General features: G+C 44.8%; 3 protein-coding genes across 4 annotated transcripts in view; 2 read left to right on the top strand and 1 right to left on the bottom strand.

The window, feature by feature from the left end:
• The window catches only part of SEC14L2 (SEC14 like lipid binding 2), a 30,190-nt gene extending 28,599 nt beyond the window's left edge, over positions 1 to 1,591 (top strand). For both annotated transcript variants that reach the window (XM_087705568.1, XM_087705567.1), the window contains one exon: positions 486 to 1,591. In XM_087705568.1, coding sequence (XP_087561694.1) covers positions 486 to 634 — 149 coding nt within the window. In that variant the 3' untranslated portion in view covers positions 635 to 1,591. The remainder of the gene's footprint in view (positions 1 to 485) is intronic.
• A 9,608-nt stretch (positions 1,592 to 11,199) lies between these two features.
• On the top strand, positions 11,200 to 18,865 carry MTFP1 (mitochondrial fission process 1). The gene is made up of 4 exons (XM_087705566.1): positions 11,200 to 11,358; positions 14,525 to 14,649; positions 16,178 to 16,410; positions 16,937 to 18,865. The coding sequence occupies exons 1-4, from the start codon at positions 11,292 to 11,294 to the stop codon at positions 17,007 to 17,009; spliced, it is 498 nt and encodes a 165-aa protein (XP_087561692.1). The 5' UTR covers positions 11,200 to 11,291; the 3' UTR covers positions 17,010 to 18,865.
• Positions 18,866 to 20,131: 1,266 nt separating this feature from the next.
• LOC148048828 (uncharacterized) overlaps positions 20,132 to 23,677 on the bottom strand; it is a 13,771-nt gene continuing 10,225 nt past the window's right edge. Inside the window, 2 exon segments of the mRNA XM_087703479.1 lie at positions 20,132 to 20,415; positions 22,599 to 22,679. Of these exon segments, the coding sequence (XP_087559605.1) occupies positions 20,132 to 20,415; positions 22,599 to 22,679 (365 nt within the window).

The following is a 23,677-nucleotide window of genomic DNA, read 5'->3' as shown; positions in this document are numbered from 1 at the left end:
TTTCTATTCTATTCTATATTCTCTTCTCTTCTCTTCTCTTCCTATTCTCTTCTATATTCACTTCTCTTCTCTTCCTATTCTCTTCTATATTCTCTTCTCTTCCTATTCTCTTCTATATTCTCTTTTCTTCTCCTCTTCCTATTCTATTCTATATTCTCTTCTCTTCTATTCCTATTCTATTCTATATTCTCCTATATTTCTTCTCTTCTCTTCTATTCCTATTCTCTTCTATATTCTCTTCTCTTCTCTTCCTATTCTATTCTATATTCTCTTTTCTTCTCCTCTTCCTATTCTATTCTATATTCTCTTCTCTTCTATTCCTATTCTATTCTATATTCTCTTCTATATTCTCTTCTCTTCTATTCCTCTTCTATTCTATAGAACTCTTCCAACTCTGCTATTGCATTGATTCGTATCGATTCATATACCCATATAGCCGGTGGGGTCCTTGACTGACAGTTTCTTTCTTGCCCCCTCCCCCCCAGACGTCCTTCGCTTTGACAACACCTACAGTTACCTCCACGCCAAGAAAATCAGCTACACGGTGGAGGTTTTACTCCCCGATAAGAAATCGGAAGAGACGTTCCAGGAGTTGGACGGACAGACTCAGAGGATGGAGAACCACCACGCGTGATGAAGAGGGCATCTCCGGCGGGCCTCTTCTCAACACCCCCCCCCTCGCTCCCTCAGCCGCCCGGGGTAGGGTGGCAGGAGTGGGGGCACCATCCTTCAAGGTCTCCTTGGGGGGGTGGAATTGTCGCTTGGACAGTCAGGGGCTTTCAGGACATCCAACGGACGGCAAATCGATCCCTGGAAGCCCAGAAAGGGGGTCCCCCGTGGCCCCTGCCCACCCATCGGTTCCGGACGCAGGAGAGCTGTAGTAGTCAGGCTTAACGTGGGAATCGGCTGCCTGCTCGCTGGTGTAGGGATGCTCAAAGCAATGTGGGTCTCCGGGCCTTTTTTGGTGGCTGAATGCTTTCGACCCCGGAGGGGCCGTGGAGATTTCCCCCCTCCTCAGATCACAGCAAAGTCCATGGAAACTTAGCATTAGGGGTCTGCTCAGTCCAAAGACAGTGGCCTTCTCTGCCCTCGGCTGAGGTACACTATTCCTGTGCAGGGAGGCTCCGCTTCGAAAGTCATTGGAAGACACTGTTCTTTAGGTACCGTTTTCTCCCTGGGGATCGAAATCGGCACGCTTCCAGCTATGTTTATCTGAAAAGCCGGCTCGCTTTTTCATCTCTTTTTGAGGCGGCCGTCTCTCAAATCCCCTTTTGCGACAGAAAGCGCGTCAGAAAACGAGGAGCTTTGCTACTCACCGACTGCCTTAAACGATCACCCAGCCTGCTTCAATTCCTTTTCGCTACCGCCGCAATTTTGACAGGGCTGTCAGCTTCCTACAGGAGCCCAGATCCAAATTTACTGTTTTCTTGTTTTCGATCGTTTTTTTCCCTTTGCACGAACGGATGTTTTCCACCGCACCAGTTGGGGAGACAGCAGGAAAAATTAGGAAGGGGGGAATATGTCTCCCTTACTGGCTCCTGTCCGGAGAATTTTCTATAATGGATATTCTGAACAGTTGGCCAAAATAAAAGGAAGGAAGGAAGGAAGGAAGGAAGGAAGGAAGGAAGGAAGGAAGGAAGGAAGAAAAGAAAGAAGGAAAGAAAGGAAAGAAAGAAGGAAAGGAAGGAAGGAAAGAAGGAAGGAAAGAAGGAAGGAAGGAAGGAAGGAAGGAAGAAAGGAAAGAAGGAAAGAAAGAAAGGAAGGAAGGAAGAAAAGAAAGAAGGAAAGAAAGGAAAGAAAGAAAGAAGGAAAGAAAGGAAGGAAGGAAAGAAGGAAGGAAGGAAAGAAAGGAAGGAAAGAAGGAAGGAAGGAAAGGAAAGGAAAGGAAAGGAAGGAAGGAAGAAAGGAAAGAAGGAAAGAAAGAAAGGAAGGAAGGAAGGAAGAAAAGAAAGAAGGAAAGAAAGGAAAGAAAGAAAGAAGGAAAGAAAGGAAGGAAGGAAAGAAAGGAAGGAAAGAAGGAAGGAAGGAAAGAAAGAAAGGAAGGAAGGAAGAAAGAAAGGAAAGAAGGAAAGAAAGGAAGGAAGGAAGGAAGGAAGGAAGGAAGGAAGGAAGGAAGGAAGGAAGGAAGAAATAGGAAGCCAACATGCACTTCGAAGGTTTCCTCTGCAAACTTCCAATAATTCTTTTGACATTTTATTTTTAAAAGGTTTTTTTTAATCAGCCGGAAGGAGGGAAGAAGAAAACTGAAGCAGAGGGATTTACAAACTGTAAAAAAAAATTAGGGAATTTACAAAATGTAAGAGGGGAAAGAAATATTTCTCAGTTTTCATAATATTAAATCCAGACAGTAAGAACCTTACAATTTTTTTTAAAACTGATGCTGCAAAGGAGTGTTTTTAATTCATCTTCTTAAGGAAATTTCATGGCTACCGCGTTTCCCCCAAAATAAGACAGCGTCTTATTTTCTTTTGAACCCCCCCAAAAATAAGCGCTTGGCCTTAATTTCGGGGAGGTCTTATTTTTGAGGTGCAGGAGGAGGAGTCGAGTGGGGTCACCTCATGGCTGCTAATGCGTTGCAATATTTTTGGGGGAGGGTCTTATTTTAGCGCATGGGCTCAAAAGCCCCGATTGGGGCTTATTATCCAGGGAGGTTTTAATTGGGGGGGGGAAACAGGGTAGTTTGGCAAATTAGCTCAGCTCCTTAGAAGGATTTTGCACAGGGGATTCATGATTTCTGAACTTCAAACTGTTTTCTCTAGCTCTTTGACCTGGCCCAACTGCGTAAAAATACCCCCTAATTCTAAAGCGAGGGCACGAAAGGAAAACTGCAAAGGAAGGAAGAGGAAAACCACCTTGAAAAAGTGATTTATTCGGAATTTATTGCGGCTTCCCACAAACCTGAAGGTTGTGGGGGGTGCCACGAGTTCGAATCCTCTTGTGGGAAGTTAGCACCCACCCCATCTCCTAGGAAAAAGAGATATTTTAGGGAATATTAAAAGGGCAGAATATTTCATTAAAAGGGAGGCAAAAATTCATTGCCCCCGTCTTTGATTTGATTATATTTATATGCCGCCCTTTTCCCCCGAAGGGGACTCAGGGCGGCTCACAATTCAAATTGAGGAAGTGGGGTACAGACAAAAAATAAAAGACGAAACATAACAATACATAATTTAAAAACACACAACAGTCATACCATTCGAGACGGGGGCAACAGCTCTTTAGCCCCAGGCCTGTCGGAACAGCCAGGTTTTAAGGGCTTTGCGGAAGGCCTGGAGGGTGGTGAGGGTTCGAATCTCCACGGGGAGCTCGTTCCAGAGGGTCGGAGCAGCCACAGAGAAGGCTCTCCTCCGGGTAGTCGCCAGTCGGCACTGGCCGGCGGATGGAATTCGGAGGAGGCCTAGTCTGTGGGATCTAATCGGTCTAGTGGAGGTGATTGGCAGCAGGCGGTCTCTCAAGTACAAGTCTTTGTCAATGGGCCATTAAAGGCCTGGGCGGGTCTACTCTACATAACAAAGATCTACCTCCTGCAGGCAGAGCCATAGGAGGAATTGCCCAATGCTCTTTTCATGACATCATCACCCAGCAAGGCTCAACCAAGCTTGGGACTCAGGACAGCCTACAGAGTTTACCCTGCGTGACCCCGGGGGGGGGTTCTGACAACCAATCAGAACACAAGCTCAACTTCAAAGCAATGAGGGCATGAAACCCAGCATTCTCTGCCCCTTTTTTTGCCCAGGATCTCAAACCATCCTGTCCATCATTAAACCATCTTTCCAAGCCACTTCCATGAATCCAGTGTCTTTTTCTCCCCCCACTTGGAACTGAATCCAGATGGACATTTCTTCCAGCCCTCTTGTGCAATTTGAATAAAAGGACTCTCACCTCCTTGCTACCTTTGGAATAAGGGTGTTATTTGCACAAATTTCTCCAGGCTTAATTTATTTTTAATTTTTTTTTTTGCAGGATGCTTCCCCTCTTCCCCAAAGCCTGCCGGGATTAAAAGATTTAAAAAAAAACAAAACCCCCAAGAACATTTAAAACAAAAACACCCTGAATGTATTCGGGACCGCGTGAGAACTGTACACCGTATATATCTGAATGTATGTCTGGTTTGGAGGAGAAATACAAGCCTTTTGTACGTCAATATTTCTGCCCTAATTCACAACTGTACAGGAAGAGATAATTTAATTTTTTTAAAATATATATATATATATATATATCGATGGAGCTAATAAACGGTGGGCGAATCGGTCCGACTCTGCTTTGCACTGTAGAGGATTTTGGGACTGCTGGTTCTCTTAATTTAATTTTAATTTTTTTGCACCGCTGTTTCAACTTTGTATGCACTCGTCACTTGCTTTGGTGGGTTAGTAATTATTATTTAATTAGGATTAGTTGTAATTATATGTGTTAATTATGGTAATTGATTCTCCAATTAATTAAAAACTTGATTTAGTTAATCCGTGGAATGGCTTGTCTCAGAGGATTTTAAGAAGAGACTGGACAGGCATTTGTCCAGTATGGTATAGGAGGGGGTTGGACTAGATGACCTCCAAGGTCCTGTTCTGTCCTCTCCTCTCCCCCTTCCTTTCCTCCTTTCCTTTCCTCTCCTCTCTTTCTTTCCTTTCCTTCTTTCTTCTCCTCTCCTCTTTTCTTTCCTTCTTTCTTCTCCTCTCCTTCTCTCTTTCTTTCCTCTCCTCTCATTTCCTTCTTTGCTTTCCTTCTTTTTCCTCTTCTCTTTTCCTTCTTTCCTTTCCTTTTCCCTCTCCTCTCTTTTCTCCTTTCCTTTCCTTTCTTTCTTTCTTTTCCTTTCCTCTCCTCCCCTACCCTCTCCTCTCCTTCTTTCCTCTCTCTTCTTTCCTCCCTTCTCCTCCCCTCCCTTCTCTTCTTTCCTTTCCTTCTCTCCTCTCCTTTTCTTCTTCTCCTCTCATCCCCTCTCCATTACTTCTTTCCTTTCATTCTTTCCTTTCCTTCTTTCCCCTCTTCTTCTTTCCTCCCTTCTCCTCCCCTCCCCTCTTCTTTCCTTTCCTTCTCTCCTTTCCTTTCCTTCTTTCCTTTCCTTCTTCTTCTCCCCTTACCTCTCCATTCCTTCTTTCCTTTCATTCTTTCCTGCTTTCCTTCCCTTCTTTCCTCTCTTCTCCTTCTTTCCTTTCCTTCTTTCCTCTCTCCTTCTTTCCTCCCCTCTTCTCTTCTTTCCTTTCCTTCTCTCTTCTCCTTTCCTTCTTTCCTTCTTTCCTCTACTAAATTTAATCAATAAAATAACAAATAATAATGGTTATATATTATTATTCATTATTTTATTGATTAGATTTATTTGCCGCCCATTTTGTTTCAAATTCATTCTGGGCTGCTAACAGCATTAAAAATAAAATACAAGGCAGACGCTTGAATCGTACAAGCCGAAAGAGTGAAAATGCTTATTTTGCGCCATTCTTTTTCTAAGGAGTAACCAAAGGGGCGTTTTAGAAACGGCTGGCTGGCTTTTGACAACAAGGATTTAAAAATAAACGTCACAAGGAGACGAAGCAGAACTGGAAGAGTGGGAAAACCCGGGTCCATTCATGCCAGCTGCTCAGTGCAAAGCAAACAGCTGTGAGATTGACGTACCTAAAAATATATATATTGGGGGTGAATTTACAATGCTTTTGATGAAAGCGTGCCATGAAAAGCATTAAAAGCACTAGAAAGGCAGGACAAGAAACAATGGGTGGGAATTGTTCTGACCCCCTCCTCCGTCCAGTAACGAATGCCAAGACAAGCTTAACTGGAATGTCCTTTAATAGCAAGACACCAAAACCTGAAAGCCAAGCATAACAAACAGATAAGGACCTTGGCAGCAACTCAGACAAACTCAGGCAGCAATAAACACAGAGAAGGCTTGGCAGCAATCCAGCCTGCCAAGCTCACAGTAACGTCCTCCGACATTCAATCCTGCGTTGACTTCTGCAAAGAGGGGTGTGTGCACAAGTAGCCTTTTTATAGTCTGGAGAGGAGCCTAGTGACCACCAGCTGAGTACAATCACCTCCTGTAATTGCGTAATTGTTCCTGACGCCTAGTAGCTCTTCGATGGCGTGCATCCAGGAACAACTCACTCCTGGCCTCCGGCTCACTCTCCCTTGTCTCCTCCCCACTGGTCCAAGGCTCAGGCGCCTCCTGGTGGCCAACCAGCCTCTCTGTGCCCTGCTCGGAGTCGGAACCCTGTCCAGGGTCCTCCACATCCTCCAGAGCCGACTCCGAGGGCCCCTCGCTGTCGGAGTCTGGTGGCAGCTCCAACGGCACCTGCTGGGCCACAACAGGAACTAACCAAAGGGAGAAGCTAACCTGGAATTAGGGAGAAACTCAGGTGGTGTAAACCCACAATTGACACCTGAGCGAGGTTCTTAGGGAGAAGCGTGTTCTTATAACGTCCTCAAAACGGCTAACGCGGGAAATGTGCTCAATCATTTCTATTGGCTAAATTCCTTATTTCTATTTCCCGAGTTCAAGTTTCCTGTGTTCAACCTTCCTATCTCAAAGATGGAGGGGTTTTTTTTGGTACCTTACAAAGCACAAAGATAAAAAGGACTAAAGATCATCTAGTCTGGCCCCGAACCATCTCACTTTATGTCCAAATCTCACTTTACGCCCTGCCTTTGAACGGAAGGTTGTGGTTGCTCCGTCACTGCGGGGGTTTTTTTTTTAATTGAAAAGTTTAAATAAATTTTACAAATATTTCCCCTTCCCCTTCCCTCCCCCCACCCCACCCCTCCCTCCCCCCAACTTCCCAGAGCAAAATACAGGGTATAAACATTTAACAATCACACACTAAGATAAGCTAACTAACTATATCATCTTACCTCCCTCTTGTGCTTTAACTCCCCTTTTATTAAACTAAATTTAGATAAATTATAACATTTCTTGTTCATTCATAAACAATCTGGAATTTCTTAGTCCCGTATTTATTTTGAGTATAGTCAATCCATCTTCTCCACTCCAGTTTATATCTCTCATTTGAGTGGTCCTTGAGATATGCTGATATTTTAGCCATCTCTGCTAAATTTACTACTTTTAACGTCCATTCTTGAATAGTAGGCAGTTCTTCCTTCTTCCAGTACTGCGCCACCAACAATCTTGCTGCCGTTATTAAATTCGGAATCAAATTAGTCTCTGTAACTGTATAGTCTGTAATTATACCTAGCAAGAACAACCGAGGAGTAAACTTTATCCTCTTTTTAAGAATATTTTGAATAATCCACCATATTTTTATCCAAAATGCTTTTAACTTTTTTCACAAGTCCACCAGACATGATAATACGTAGCGTCAACACAATCACATCTCCAACATTTTAGATTGTAAATTCGGATACATACAAGCTAGCTTTTGGGGATCTAGATGCCATCTATAATAAAGCATCTTATAAAAAATTCTCTCTCAAGTTTTGAGCTTGCGTAAATTTTACATTTCTTACCCAAATCTTTCCCCATGTTTCCCATCATTATTGGTTCTTCAAAGTTTCCGTCACTGCGGTTTTTAAAGACGTGTGCGTATGCGTGGCAGTAAACAGAAGCCTTGCTGGCGTGCCAGAAACTGGAAGTGTATTTTTCGGCACGCACATACTCCCTAGGCAGCTCCTCTTCCTGGTCGCAACCCAGATGAGCATGTGGGCGCAAAGATTGCGTGGCGCAAAGCACCCACGTATCCACCCCAAGCATGTGCGACATGCTCCCTTTGTGGCACTTGGGGCTGATTGCGTGCGCGCGTGCACACACACACGCACACACACACACACACATTACTGGTATGGCAGTGGGTTGGACTGGAACGGTGATGGCGAACCTACCGTATTTCTCAGAGTATAAGGCGCACCCTTTTCCCTCAAAAAAAGAGGCTGAAAATCTAGGTGCATCTTATACAGGGAATGCAGCATGTTTTGCCTCCCGAAACTCCGCCCCCTTCACCAAAATGGCAATGCAGGAGCCGAGGTGGCGCAGTGGTTAGAGTGCAGTGCTGCAGGCCACTTCAGCTGACTGTTATCTGCAGTTCAGCGGTTCTAATCTCACCGGCTCAAGGTTGACTCAGCCTTCCATCCTTCCGAGGTGGGTGAAATGAGGACCCGGACTGTGGGGGCGATGTGCTGACTCTGTAAACCGCTTAGAGAGGGATGAAAGCCCTATGAAGCGGTATATAAGTCTAACTCCTATTGCTATTGCTATTTAGGAAGCTTTCAGTGTGCTCCTGGGGGCTGGGGAGGGCAGAAATGAGTGAAAGACGGCCTGTTCCCCCGCCCCAGCTCCCAGCAGCACTATAAGTTTACTAAAGGTTATCCATGCCCTATTTTTTTTTTTGACAAAAATGAACCGTTTTTTGCAAAAAAAACGGGCCATTTTTTGCTTGTTTTGCCCGCCCCTCTCCCAGGAGCACTCTAGAAGCCTCCTAAAGGCTATCCATCCCCTTTTTTTGAAAAAAAATGAGCCCATTTCTGTGAAAAACAGGCCGTTTTTGGGAGGTTTGCAGAGTGCAAAAAAATTTTTTTTTAAAAAATTTCCTCTTCAAAACCTTTCTCTGTCTTATACTCCGGTGCGTCTTATGCTCCAGGTTGGAGGGCCTGGCAGAAAGGTGCGCTGGCCTGGCCAGGCCTATGATAACTCACCATGGCCAACTCACCATGGCCCATTCACACGGCCAACTCACACGACCAACTCACCATAACCAACTCGCCATAACCAACTTACCATGGCCCACTCACCATGGCCCACTCACATGGCCTACTCAACATGGCCAACTCAACATAGCAATAGCAGTTAGACTTATATACCGCTTCATAGGGCTTTCAGCCCTCTCTAAGCGGTTTACAGAGTCAGCATATCGCCCCCAACAACAATCCGGGTCCTCATTTTACCCACCTCGGAAGGATGGAAGGCTGAGTCAACCCTGAGCCAGTGAGATTTGAACAGCCGAACTGCAGAACTGCAGTCAGCTGAAGTAGCCTGCAGTGCTGCATTTAACCACTGCTCCACCTCGGCTCTCTCACATGGCCTACTCACATGGCCAACTCAACATGGCCAACATGGCCCACTCACATGGCCAACTCAACATGGCCAACTCAACATGGCCCACTCACATGGCCAACTCACATGGCCCACTCACATGGCCAACTCACAGAACCAACTTGCCATGGCCAACTCACATGGGCCAACTAGCCATGGCTAACTTGCCACAGCCAACTTGCCACAGCCAACTCACCATGGCCAACTTGCAATGACCAATTGGCTACAGGACAAGAATTACACTAACATCGAAGAACGATGGAATAACTATATTGTCACTTTGAATCTAGACTCATCAGCAAACATTCAAATGACATTTTTGTCCCTGTCTCCAATATGATACTAGGTAACCAGGACAGAATAAATAAATAAATAAATACACGCATAGACCACCCCGCCCCACCCCTATTATATGAGATTGACAAACAACCACAGTCTCATTCGGATGTACACGTGTACCTGGGCGAGAAAAATCAACCTTGCCAGCTTGCCAGAAGGGAACAAAACGAATAGAATTGAATCATGAAAGAAAGGAGGAGCCGAGGTGGCGCAGTGGTTAAAGGCAGCACTGCAGGCTACTTCAGCTGACTGCAGTTCTGCAGTTCGGCTGTTCAAATCTCACCGGCTCAAGGTTGACTCAGCCTTCCATCCTTCCGAGGTGGGTCAAATGAGGACCCAGATTGTTGTTGGGGGCAATATGCTGACTCTGTAAACCGCTTAGAGAGGCCTATGAAGCGGTATATAAGTCTGCTATTGCTATTGCTATCTATCTATCTATCTATCTATCTATCTATCTATCTATCTATCTATCTATCTATCTATCTATCATCTATCGGATTGTTGGGGGCGATATGCTGACTCTGTAAACCGCTTAAAGAGGGCTGAAAGCCCTATGAAGTGGTATATAAGTCTGCTATTGCTATTGCTATTGCTATTGCTATCTATCTATCTATCTATCTATCTATCTATCTATCTCTATCTATCTATCTATCTATCTATCTCTATCTATCTATCTATCTATCTCTATCTATCTCTATCTATCTATCTATCTATCTATCTATCTATCTATCTATCTATCTATCATCTATCGGATTGTTGGGGGCGATATGCTGACTCTGCAAACCGCTTAGAGAGGGCTGAAAGCCCTATGAAGCGGTATATAAGTCTGCTATTGCTATTGCTATTGCTATTGCTATCTATCTATCTATCTATCTATCTATCTATCTATCTATCTATCTATCTATCTATCTCTATCTATCTATCTATCTATCTATCTCTATCTATCTCTATCTATCTATCTCTATCTATCTATCTATCTATCTATCTATCTATCTATCTATCTATCTATCTATCATCTATCGGATTGTTGGGGGCGATATGCTGACTCTGCAAACCGCTTAGAGAGGGCTGAAAGCCCTATGAAGTGGTATATAAGTCTGCTATTGCTATTGCTATTGCTATTGCTATCTATCTATCTATCTATCTATCTATCTATCTATCTATCTCTATCTATCTATCTATCTATCTATCTATCTATCTCTATCTATCTATCTCTATCTATCTCTATCTATCTATCTATCTATCTATCTATCTATCTATCATCTATCGGATTGTTGGGGGCGATATGCTGACTCTGCAAACCGCTTAGAGAGGGCTGAAAGCCCTATGAAGCGGTATATAAGTCTGCTATTGCTATTGCTATCTATCTATCTCTCTATATCATCTATCTATCTATCTATCTATCTATCTATCTATCTATCTATCTATCTATCTATCTATCTATCTATCTATCATCTATCGGATTGTTGGGGGCGATATGCTGACTCTGTAAACCGCTTAGAGAGGGCTGAAAGCCCTATGAAGCGGTATAGAAGTCTAACTATTGCTATTGCTATAAAAAAGGATGCCAAAGGAGAAACCAACGGAAATACGAATAAATAATATAAAAATTTTTTCCCAATTCTTTCAAACAATTGATTGGTTGAATTGTCCCGCGGCCAGCCATGTGCCGCCGTGGTGAATTGGCCCAAATCCGGCGCGGGCCGGTTGGAGCTCAGCTGCCCGAGGGGGCCGAGCAGGAAGCCGTCCTCCAGCAGCGGCCGCCCCTCCTCCGCCCGCCCTCTCCGCGGCCAGTGGGAAGCGGCTTTGGGGCCGGTTCCGCCGTGCGCCGTGCGCCGTGCGCCCAGGGCGCACCGTGGAGAGAGGCGGCGGGGCGCGCGTCCTTGCAGCCGCCGCTGGGGGCGGACGAGCCGGGAAGCGAGGCATGGCTGGGCCGGGCGCCGAGGATCCCGGGCCGGATCTTTACCGGGACACCTGGGTGCGGTACCTGGGTGAGTGTCGTGGCGCCAAAGGGCGCGGGGCCGCCCGCTGCAAGGAGAACAAAACGAGGCGTCCGGGGAGCGAGCAGAAGGGGAGATCCTGCAATCCGAGTGGATCTCCGGGCAAGGAATGAGGGGAGGGGGGACCCTTCCAGAGCAAAGGGGAGGGTTTTTTTTGGGGGGGGGGGGCTTTGGTTTGCCTGAAAGTGAAAGGGGATCGCGGCTGCTTTCACTTTTGTCGCCTTTCCCCGACTTTCCGACAGAAATCCTTTTACCTTCTTTTTCTAGCATCAAATCTGCTGTGCAGGTAGTCCTCACTTTACAGACATTCGGTTACTGACCGTTCGGAGGAACAACAGGGCTGAAAAGGACTGCCGTTCACACTTAGCGTCCGTTGCAGCCCATTGCTCACATTTAACATCCAGCATCCTCCTCCTCCGGGGGTCATGCATTCCGATATCGGATGCTTGGCCACTGACTTAAATTGACGGTGGTTTAGGATGCCCGGCTTTATGATGCCTGGCCACTGACTCGTACTTACGACGGTTGCAAGGTCCCCGCGATTCCCCTTCCGCGACCTTCTGGCGAGCAGAATCCACGGGGAGATTCACTTCAACTTAACAACAGCAGCCACAAAGGGGAACACAATTCCCTTAACAAAGGTTTCACTTGGTAATCAAAACAGTCGTCTTGAATGGGGTTAGTTTTAACCTTGATGGGATTGTGTATCTGTGTGAGGCTGTGCGTAGTTTGAACCCCTTGGTGGCTTTATATGCGTGGTGCGAACTCCAGGCTTCCTTCATAAGTTTCCTTGGCTGGGTTGTGTGGATGTGGGTTGTTTTTAAAGAAAGCCTCAGAGGAAAAAAGGCGGGTAAGATGCAAGCACTGTGCGGGGCAGGAAACAGGAAAGAGAAGGAGAGGAGGGAGGAAGAGAGAAAAAGAGAAGGAGAGAGGCTAGGAAGGAGACAGAGAGTAGGAGTAGGGGAGAAGTAAGGGAAGGAAGAAGGGGTAAGAGAGGAGGAAGGAAGGAAGTAGAGAAGGAAGGGAGGGAGAAAAGAAAAGAAAGAGAAAATAAGGTGGTGTCATAGCAAGGGTGAAGGATGGTAAACAATGCACTCCAAATTATATCTCATATCCTCTTAAAATGGAATAATAATAATGTAAGAATGGCAAAGAAAAAGAATAACGATGTGAATGTATACCTATAACTGTATGTAAGAGAATAAACGACAGTTAAAATATAAAGCACAATACAGGTAAATAATACTTGATCATAAGTAGCTAAGTATAAAGAAAGAAAGAAATGTATATAAAAATGGATAACGAATAAGGAGATTATGAACGCAAGATAGAAATGTATAGAAAGGAAAACACTAACTGCAAAGAAACCGATTCGGAACTGCGGTATGATATACGATGGAACTTATTGCTCCTATGTTGTTTTTAAGTTATGTGGTTATTTTTGTTAATGTGTTTATGTGTTCTGTTGATGTGCTTATGTGTATAAAATAAAATAAAGGAAACAGGAGGCCATTTGGGGTAGACTTTAAGAAGGCCCAGAAAGTGTTAGAATTGGGTTTTTGGCGTGGAAGAAGACAGCTGGACATGGAGGTCTGAATTGGTGTCTGAAACGGTAGAGGGTTTCCTGCCTATGCAGGGGGTTGGACTAGAAGGCCTTCAAAGGTCCCTTCCAACCCTGTGATTCTATTCTAAGTGTGGCTCAAGGTGACTTTCCTGGATCTCGAGAAAGGCTCTGCTCGAGGCAGGAGGAGGAGGAAAAGCCTGCGGTTTGAAGGGCACAGCAGAGGGCACATTTCCTTGTGCAACAACCTCACGTAATTTAATCTGGATCCGACAGCTGCTCCTATCGTGAGGATGCCCCCTTTTGGTAGGAGCTGCTGTCCGATCCAGATTCAATTTCTCACTTAATTCAATTGAAATGGAAGATTTGCTGAGTTGGGATAGAACAAATTAACTTGGATATGGAGAGTGGGCCGGGCCTGCCTACTAGAACTAATATTTTTGTTATTTTATGGCAGAATAGAATAGAATAAGAACGAATAGAGTAGAATATTATTATAGAATAGAATAGAATAGAGAAGAAGAGAAGAGAATAGGAATAGAATAGAATAAGAATGAATAGAGTAGAGTAGAATATTATTATAGAATAGAACAGAGAATAGAGAAGATGAATACAATAGAGAATAGAATAGAATAAGAATGGATAGAGTAGAATATTATTATAGAATAGAACAGAGAATAGAGAAGAAAAGAGAATAGGAATAGAATAAGAATGAATAGAGTAGAGTAGAGTAGAATATTATTATAGAATAGAACAGAGAATAGAGAAGATTAATAGAATGGAATAGAGAATAGAATAGAATAAGAATGGATAGAGTAGGTTAGAATATTATTATAGAAGAGAGAATAGAGAAGAATAGAAGAGAATAGAATGAATAGAGTAGAATATTATTATAGAATAGAGAATAGAGAAGAATAGAATAGAATAGAGAAGAATAGAATAGAGAATAGAATAAGAATGAATAGAGTATAGAATATTATTATAGAATACAATAGAATAGAACAGAGAATAGAGAAGAATAGAATAGACAATATAATAGAGAATAGAATAGAATAAGAATGAATAGAGTAGAATATTATTATAGAATAGAACAGAGAATAGAGCAGAAGAATAGAGTAGAATAGAATTTAAACAATTGTTTAAATTAAAAAGGAAGGGGCTATCTCAGTCTATTGGGAGGGAGGAAGAAAGGAGAACAAGAGTAAAAGAAGGAAGGAAGGAAGAACAAGAATGGAGGGAGGGAGGAAGAAAGTAAAGAAGGAAAGAATAAAGGAAGGAAGGAGAATGGGGGAAGGATGGAATAGAGAAGGAAGGAAGGAGGGCAAGGTGGCAGGCCTCTTACAACCTCCATGGGTAAACCAGGCGCTCAATCATCATTTGTTTAATCGTGGCTTGTTCACAAAGCCCCAATTTGGGCTCCTGTTGTATTTTAAACCTTTACACCTTCCGTTAAGCCAAGAAGCAAGGAATGGTGTAGCAGCAGGCAGAGCCCAGGTCACGATAGCTGAGCCCAGCCTACCTCGCAGGGCTGTGAAGCAGATCAAAATGCGGGCGAGGGGAATAAAAGAGCTGAGTGGGTTTTGCTGTTTGTTGCAGGCTACGCTAATGAGGTGGGGGAGTCCTTCCGAGCTTTGGTGCCCGTCTCCGTGGTCTGGGCCACTTACGGTGTGGCAACAGCCTACGTGACAGCAGATGCAGTGGACAAGGGGAAAAAAGCCGCCGTAAGTATGAAGGCCAGAAGGTCGCATCCTGGGTTTGGGACACGTTTCCCAGTGCCGGAAAACCATATTTCTTTCAACCTCAGGGACTTTAAAGAGGCGTGGACTTCAACTCCCAGAATCCCCCAGCTGGCGTGAGAGAGAGAGACCCCTGCAGAAGGACACCGCGGGGGGATTTGCTCAATAAGGAAAAAAATAAAATGTTAACAGAGGAAATTATTTTTGTGTAAATATAGCAATAGCAATAGCAGTAGACTTATATACCGCTTCATAGGCCTTTCAGGCCTCTCTAAGCGGTTTACAGAGAGTCAGCATATTGCCCCCAACAATCTGGGTCCTCATTTTACCCACCTCGGAAGGATGGAAGGCTGAGTCAACCCTGAGCCGGTGAGATTTGAACCGCTGACCTGCTGATCTAGCAGTAGCCTGCAGTGCTGCATTTAACCACTGCGCCACCTTGGGTTTGCTGGAATGCCACTGGAGAGTCCATCAGAGAAAGGAAATAAGCAAGGGAAAGGAGGGAGGATGAGGAGGGAGAGGAAGAAAGGGTAAAGGAGAGGAAGTAAGGCAGGGGAATGAAGAGGAGGAGAGAGAGGAAGGAGGAAAAGAGGAGGAGTGGGGGAAAGAGAGGGGAAGAAGAAAGGGAGGATGAGGGAAAGGAAGAAAGGGTAAAGGAGAGGGAGTAAGGGAGCAGAAGGAAGAGGAGGAGAGGGGAAGAAGGAGGAGAAGAGAGGAGGAGTGGGGGAAAGAGAGGGGAAGAAGAAAGGAGGGAGGAGGAGGAGGGAAAAGAAGAAAGGGTAAAAGAGAGGGAATAAGGCAGGGGAAGTAAGAAGAGGAGAGAGGGGAAGAAGGAGGAGGAGAGAGGAGGAGTGGGGGAAAGAGAGGGGAAGAAGAAAGGAGGGAGGATGAGGAGGGAAAGGAAGAAAGGGTAAAGGAGAGGGAGTAAGGGAGGGGAAGGAGGAGGAGAAGAGAGGAGGAGTGGGGGAAAGAGGGAAAGAAGAAAGGAGGGAGGAGGAAGAGGGAAAGGAAGAAAGGGTAAAGGAGAGGGAGTAAGGCAGGGGAAGTAAGAAGAGGAGAGAGGGGAAGGAGGAGGAGAAGAGAGGAGGAGTGGGGGAAAGAGAGGGGAAGAAGAAAGGAGGGAGGATGAGGAGAGAAAGGAAGAAAGGGTAAAGGAGAGGGAGTAAGGGAGCAGAAGGAAGAGGAGGAGAGAGGGGAAGAAGGAGGAGAAGAGAGGAGGAGTGGGGGAAAGAGAGGGGAAGAAGAAAGGGAGGATGAGGGGGGAAAGGAAGAAAGGGTAAAAGAGAAGGAATAAGGCAGGGGAAGTAAGAGGAGGAGAGAGGGGAAGGAGGAGGAGAAGAGAGGAGGAGAAAACTGTGTTTTCTATATTTATAAGAAGATAACAACAAATGTTAATAGTATCTAGAAGAATGTATATTTGTGGATGTATTTGAAAGGAAAACAATAGAAACTTTATGGGGAAAAAAGAGAGGAAAAAATAAGGACTAAATCTCTAAATCTTCCTTCTGACCAGGCAAAGCCTCAGGAGGGAGGGAGGGCCACCCAGGCGGCCGTGGCCATGGTGGACACATTCATCTGGCAAGCCTTGGCCTCCGTGGCCATCCCGGGATTCACCATCAACCGCATCTGCGCAGGGTCCCTCTACCTCATGGGCAGCTTGACCCGCTGGCCACTCCCTATTCGGAAGTGGACGACGACGGCCGTTGGGCTTACGGCCATCCCTTTCATCATTAAGCCTATCGACAGGTATGAGGGCTGGGACAGTCCCTTGGTGGCTCTTCCGTCCCCAGGACCGGCCTGTAGATTTCCACTGCTCTCCTCTCCTCTCCCTTCTGCGCATTCGCTAAATCAGGCACTGGGCCCAGCTGTTCCTCCTCTTCCTCATCACCCACTTCCAGACGGCCGGCCCAAGTTCCGCCTCTCTCTCTCTCTCTGACAGTTCCATTCCCTCTCCTACTTGCCACTTCTACCACCTTGGAAGAATCTGCTGTGGGGATTGTACATTTATTCATCTGTTATTATGTATATCAAGAAGTTAATGGATCCAGCGGAATCGGTCATCGGTGTGTGTTTTCTGCAATGTGATTTTTCTGCAACCAACGCTGATAAAACCTTGTTTTTAATTCCTCTCTCTCTCTCTCTCTCTCTCTCTCTCTCTCTCTCTCTCTCTCTCTCTCTCTCTCCTCCTCCTCCTCCTCCTCCCTCCCTCTCCCTCTCCCTCTCCCTCTCTCTCTCTCTCTCTCTGCCCCCCCCCCCCTCGGCTGTTACGCAGGTCCGTGGATTTCTTGATGGATTCCAGCCTTCGCAAACTTTACAAAAGTGACAAGAAGCCACCTTCGTTTTGAGATGGCCGGTCCGGTGTTTATATATATATATCTACCTGCACTACCTCTCTTTCCAAGGTCTGGGACAGGGATGGGAAAGGCCCACGCGCATGCACTCCCTAGAGCTCCGGAAACCCAACCTCCAGCTGGCCAGACCCATCATGGGTCTGGGATCCCCTTTGAAATCATTTCAGTGGTGGATCGGGGCGGGAACAGATCCATTCGGTTGGGTTTTGGAGAAGGAGAGAATCAAACAAGGGATGAGATTTCCCTGCAAAGTGTGTCCATCTACCGGGGAGCAAAACGAAGAGCTGGAAGTAGATTTCAGATCTTGTTTCAAGAAACGGGTCTTTATTTAATTTTTTTAAAAAAAAATAAGGTACAGTTCTGAGAACACAAATACGAGTTTTGTTCCCACGTGGTTATCTCTTTTTTAAAAAAAAGTTCTTGCTTTTTGTTTTTTAATGTAAGCCATCCAAATTTACCTGAAGTTGGGTGACCTTTAAATTCTATTCAATAGGGGCGTAGTAGCAAGGATGAGCGAGAGAGAAGCCCACAATTTTCTCCTACACTGTGAAAGTTCACTGAGGAATTGAACTCGATAGTTAGCTAATGATTTCATTGCACTGAAGCCTGCAGCAAATGAAGCTGGTTCCGGTCCACTGAATTTCTCACTCGGACTTTATACGACCCGAGACTTCTCAGGAAACAACAACGGAATGGAAAACCGCCAGTTCAAAACATCCTTAAAAATCCATCTCATCCTGGCCTCCCCCTTTTTTTTTTGAACTATTACCATCTGGCAGCCGGTACAGGGCAATAAAAACAAGGCTGAAAAACAGCTTCTATCCCAGGACAGGAACTATATATTGAATTCTACGGTATAGTGCAATACGAATGCAATATTGGGTTTTCAATTTCAATTATATAGCATGTGAAGCAGGGATGGGTTCCTGCCAGTTCTAACCTCTTCTATAGAAGAGGTTCCACAAATCTACGGTGCCGTTGAGAACCGGTTCCAGCTCCCTCCCCCTGCCCGTCCGAACATCATCAAGATGAAGAACGAGAGGAGGAATTCTGGGAGTTGAAGTCCACAAGTCTTAAAGCTGTCAACTTTGAACACCCCTGGGGTTTTTTTCCTAAAGGGCTAGGGGTACAAGGGTCTTGTAACTTGACAGCTTTAAGACTTGCACACTTCAATGCCAGAGTTCCTGAGCCAACATGACTGGAGGAGGAATTCTGGGAACTGAAGTCCACAAGTCTTAAAGCTGTCAACTTTGAACACCCCTGAGGTTTTTTTTTCCTAAAGGGCTAGGGGTGCAAGGGTCTTGTAACTTGACAGCTTTAAGACTTGCACACTTCAATGCCAGAGTTCCTGAGCCAACATGACTGGAGGAGGAATTCTGGGAGTTGAAGTCCACAAGTCTTAAAGCTGTCAAGTTTGAATACCCCAGGGGTTTTTTTCTAAAGGATTGGGGTGCAAGGGTCTTGTAACTCGACAGCTTTAAGACTTGCGTGCTTCAAATGCCAATGTTTGTGAGCCAACATTTTGGTTGCTAAGCAAGAGCGTTGTTAAGTGAGTTTCACCACGTTTTACAAGTTGGCCATGCCCACCCAGTCAAATGACTGCCAAGCCACTCCCACTCGGTCACATGGCTGGCAATCCATTCCCACCAGGTCACATGGCCAGCAAGCCACTCCCACAAAGCAGGCCACACCTACAGAAGAGGTTCTAAAACATTTTGAAACCCACCACTGATGTAAAGGATGTGTGTGTGTTTTTATTTTTATAGTTATAATATGCACAGTAGATGGCATTTAATTTCGTTGTACGATGTGCAAAGACAATAAACAAAACTAAACTAAATTAAAATGAACTAAACTCACTAGTTTCTTTCTCTCTCCTTTAGCCGTCTTAAAAATAAAGGGAAAAGAAATTATTGTCGGCTTCTGTTGCATAACAACATAGCACAAAAACGGGGAATTACCGTTGTCGTGTCGTGTATAAGTAGTTCTCGAATTACAATGGAAATTTAGGTCACTAAGTGAGACAGTTGTGAGTTTTGCCCCCATTTTATGACATAATTTTGCAACTGTTGTCAAGAGTCACTCCCGTCGTTAAGTGAGTAACCCGGTTGTTAAGTAAAATGGGCTTCCTCATCGATTTTGTTTGTCCCAAGTTCCCAAAAGCATTGCAACCGTCATAAATATGAACCGTTTGCCAAATGTCTGAATGTGAATCACATGACCACCACCCCCCACCCGAGATGCTGCAGAGGTCGTAAGTGTGAACAACGTCACATTTTCCGGTGCCGTTGCAACTTTGAATGAACTGTTGTAAATGTCGACTCGCAAAGCATTCCTGACCTGCTCGTGAGTCGCCATAGGCAGGCGGGGGGGGGGTGAGAATTGAGGGGGGCAGCCATGACCAGAAGTACATTCCACGCACACCTTTCTCAAGGCTGTTTCCCAGGTTACCCGAAACAGCCGGAAAGGCGTGTTTTCTACAGCCCGCAAAAGTGCTCCGTTGGAGAATGTGATCTATGACACACCCTGGGAGGAGGGCGAGGAACAGGGTCAAAGTTGGGCCGTTAACTATGTGGGGACAGAGCTGACTTCCCTTGGGCAAGTTCTGGCATGTTGCTCCTAATAAATAACTGGATTTCTTTTGAAACTTGGCCAGAGGCTCATGAATTAATTGGGGTTAATTAACGACAGCAAGTTGAGGGATGCCTGTGTAAATAGAGAAAAAGGAGAGAAAAAAAATCCCTTCCCCCCCCCCCGAGTTAAAATGTCTTCTCCATCCACTTTATATGCCCCTCCAGCCACCCCAAAAAATGTTAAGAGGAACGTGTCAACCAGGCTAGACCCAAGAAGCCGCCATCTCTGGAAGAACCGAGCCGACAAAAAAAAAAACGCTTTACAGATTGCAATATATCAATTTATATCACAGTATATTAAATAAATCATAGTTGGCTGCATTCATCCAAGATCTTCAGCACAAAATAAAGAGGTTTTTTTTTGTAACTCTGCTAGATTGTGGTTTAATGTGTTGCAGGAGCCTTAAAGACTCCCCGGGAATTGATTTAACTAGGGTGCTTTTCGGCTGGAACTTTTTAAATTCTCACCTACGTCGTTTTGGTTTATTCTTTCTCTGGCGCTTCGCTCTTGAGCTTGCAGTAATCCATGGTGGATTCCTTCTCGATGTCTTCGGTCTCTATACGGGCGCCTACCATCGTCTGCAGCTCCGTGTGGAAAGGCTGCTCCTTCCGGACTCTCAGGCGCCTGGGCATTACCGCCAAGCCGGAATAACGTAGCACCGCCAGGATCAAAGCCACGAGGACTCCGACAAAGAAGGCAGCCAAGATGCAGCTGCAGACAAAGGCCACCGAAATCAGTACCATCCTCTTCATGGTCTGGCATCTCCCTGCGGAGGAGGAAGAGGAGGAGAAATTGTTTGGGTACAAATACTTTTAGAACGTAATCATCAAAGTGTTTACAATGATGTTCATAACGTTGATATAATAATAATAATAATAATAATAATAATAATAACAACAACAACAACAACAACAACAACAACTCTATGGAAAGTCAGAAATAGAAATCCAATCATTGACAAACACAGTCCGAGTATTCAGCACCGATATTTCAATGCAGTTTGGCATGGAAAAATGCGCCACTGTATCCATAAAAAGGGGCAAAATCACTGCATCTGAGGGAATTGAAATGCCCAATGGCCAATTAATTAAATGCAAAGAAAATGAAGCCTACAAATACTTAGGCATTCTGCAGTTGGATAACATCAAGCATGGAGAAGTAAAAACTATTGTCAGGCGAGAGTACACCAACAGAGTTAGGAAAATTTTGAAATCTAAATTGAATGGTGGAAATACAATCAAGGCCATAAATACCTGGGCAATACCAGTTATAAGATACACAGCTGGTATAGTTAACTGGACACAAGCTGATTTGGACATTTTGGACCGAAAAAACCAGGAAACTAATGACAATGCACTACAGTTTACATCCACGCGGTGATACTGATAGACTGTACCTGCCCCGAAAATCAGGTGGCAGAGGATATTACAAGTGAAGCAACAGTTGAAGAAGAAAAACATGCACTGGCTGATTATTTAAAAGAAAGTCAAGAACATCTATTAATCGAAGTAAAGAACAAAAATCTACTGAAGGCCCAACAGGCGAAACAAGAATACAGAAAAGATGCGATAAAATCAAGAATGGAGAGTTGGCAGAACAAAGCACTGCATGGCCAATTTCTGGAAAAAATAAAAGATAAAGTGGACAGTGAACAAACTTGGTTATGGTTAACAGCAGGTACATTAAAGAAAGAAACAGAGTCACTAATCCTGGCTGCGCAAGAACAAGCTATCCGCACAATGCCATTAAGGCCAAAATCGAAAAATCCTCTGATGATGCCAAATGCAGACTTTGCAAAGAAGCTGATGAAACTGTTGATCACATACTCAGCTGCTGTAAAAAAAATCACGCAGACTGATTATAAATTGCGGCACAATTCAGTAGCACAAATGATCCATTGGAATTTGTGCAAAAATTATAATATTAAAACAGCAACAAACTGGTGGGAACATCAGCCTGAAAAAGTCACCGAAAATCAGATGGTCAAGATCTTGTGGGATTTTCGCATACAAACGGACAAAATACTGGGCGCATAATACACCAGACATCACACTGGTTGAGAAAAACAAGGTCACAATCATAGACATCTCAATACCAGGTGATAGCAGGGCCGACGAGAAGGAACATGAAAAAAATCGCAAAATACCAGGACTTAAAAATCGAAATTCAACGACTATGGCACAAACCAGCAGTGATAATTCCAGTGGTAATCGGCACACTGGTGCTATTCAAAAAAGCACTGGAATTACATTTGAAACAGTTAAAAATTGACAAAATCACCATCAGTCAAATGCAAAAAGCCGCACTGCTTGGATCTGCACGCATATTACGAAAATACGTTACGACGTCCTAGGCCCCTGGGTGGGGCCCGACTAGTAACCAATGCCAAATCCGGCGAAACAACTGGCCGCTGTGACACAATTGTATAATAATAATAATAATAATAATAATAATAACAACAACACAAATGGGGAGAACATTGGTGAAGTCAACATCAGACAAGGAATCTTCCAAGGAGATTCACTTTCACCACCACTGTTCAACATTGCATTAAATTCCACTGACAATAATCCTACGAAACACAAAACCCGGATACCAAATCTCAAGCCAACATGGCAAGATAAACCATCTACTATACACGGATGACTTAAAAATGTATGCGAAAAGCCCCACTGAACTTAAATCAATACTCAACACAGTTCAACTGTTCAGCAGTGACATCAAAATGAACTTTGGACTTGAAAAAATGTGCTATATTATCCGTTCAGCGAGGAAAAAAACAACAGAAAGAATAGAACTCAACATCTGGAATGGGTCCAGATGGGTCACCTTGCTACATTGGTTCCTCCAATGGTCTCCATGTCATCCTAGGGGCGTCCTAGTTCAGTTCTTTTGCCTCCATCCCACCCCATGAGTGACTAATAAGCAAGAATCCAGAAAGACACCCACCTTCCAGCCATGAGACGTCTTCTTTCTGGACTTTGAGTGGACCAAGGAGTTCTCGCCGTGATATCCCTTCACCTGGAAACTCTGAATGGGACAAAGCAAACCACACTTAGAAGCAAGAAGGGGGAAACTTGAGGAAATCACGGCAACAAATGTTTGCCCAAATTTTTGCAGGGACTAAAACTGCCTCTGAGCTCCCATCGAGAGCAATTTGGAGTCTTCAGAAGGTTCTGGAGCCACTGTAGGCTGAGGTGTGGAGCCCGTTCTGTAGCTTAACCCCCTTTGCCATCCAGGTTATTATTTTTCATTTTTCCTTCAATTCAATTGTGTCCAAATCCCTGCAGTTTTCTTGGCAAGTTTTTTTTTCAGAAACAACTTGACAAATTTCCTCCTTTCCTAGGTGTTGTTTTTCCAATGTCGAGCACTTTGAAGATGGGTGGACTTCAACTCCCAGAATTCCTAGACTTAGCCAGCGTAGCTGCCTGGGGAATTCTGGGAGTTGAAGTCCACACTTCTTAAAGGGCTTGAAGTTCAGAAAGGCTGTTTCTAGGGCTGAAAAGGAAGTGGCTGGCCCAGGATCACCTAGCTGACTTTACGCTCAAGGCAGGACTAGAATTCACTGTCTCCCAGGATCTAGCCTGATGCTTTTAACCATTATACCAAACTGGTTCTTAATGCAAATATAGAAGGGAGGAGGAGGAGGAGGAGGAGGAGGAGGGAGGAGGAGGAGGAGGAGGAGGAGGATAAGAGGAAGAGAAGGAGAAAAAGAAGAGGAGAGGAGGAGAAGGAGAGGAGAAGGAAGGGGGAGAGGATGAGGAGGAGAGGGAGGAGGAGGAGGAGCAGGAGGAGGAGAGGAAGAGGAAGAGAAGGAGAAAAAGAAGAGGAGGAGAGAGGAGGAGGAGAAGGAAGGGGAAGAGGGGAGGAGAGAGGAGGGAGGAGAAGAAGGGGGAGGAGAGTAAGAGGAAGAGAAGGAGAAAAAGAAGGAGGAGGGAGGAGGAAGAGAGGAGAGGATGGGGAAGGAGGAGGAAAGTGGAGGAGAAGAAGGGAGGAGGAGGGAGGAGGAGGAGGAGGAGGAGAGGAAG

The sequence above is a fragment of the Thamnophis sirtalis genome, unplaced genomic scaffold (assembly GCF_051295495.1).
Source record: "Thamnophis sirtalis isolate CommonGarterSnake01/CBP01778 unplaced genomic scaffold, rThaSir2_p1.2 scaffold_2, whole genome shotgun sequence".
Classification (NCBI taxonomy): Eukaryota; Metazoa; Chordata; class Lepidosauria; order Squamata; family Natricidae; genus Thamnophis; species Thamnophis sirtalis.
The sequence above is the reverse complement of the archived record's forward strand: the minus strand, read 5'-3'. Positions and strand labels throughout refer to the sequence as shown.

What these genes read in the sequence shown, in the direction of transcription:
- MTFP1 (XM_087705566.1), top strand. Translation starts at nt 11,292, where the DNA reads ATGGCTGGGCCGGGCGCCGAGGATCCCGGGCCGGATCTTTACCGGGAC. An exon ending in CACCTGGGTGCGGTACCTGG is followed by an intron (nt 11,359 to 14,524) that starts GTGAGTGTCGTG and finishes TGTTTGTTGCAG; the next exon opens with GCTACGCTAATGAGGTGGGG. An exon ending in ACAAGGGGAAAAAAGCCGCC is followed by an intron (nt 14,650 to 16,177) that starts GTAAGTATGAAG and finishes CCTTCTGACCAG; the next exon opens with GCAAAGCCTCAGGAGGGAGG.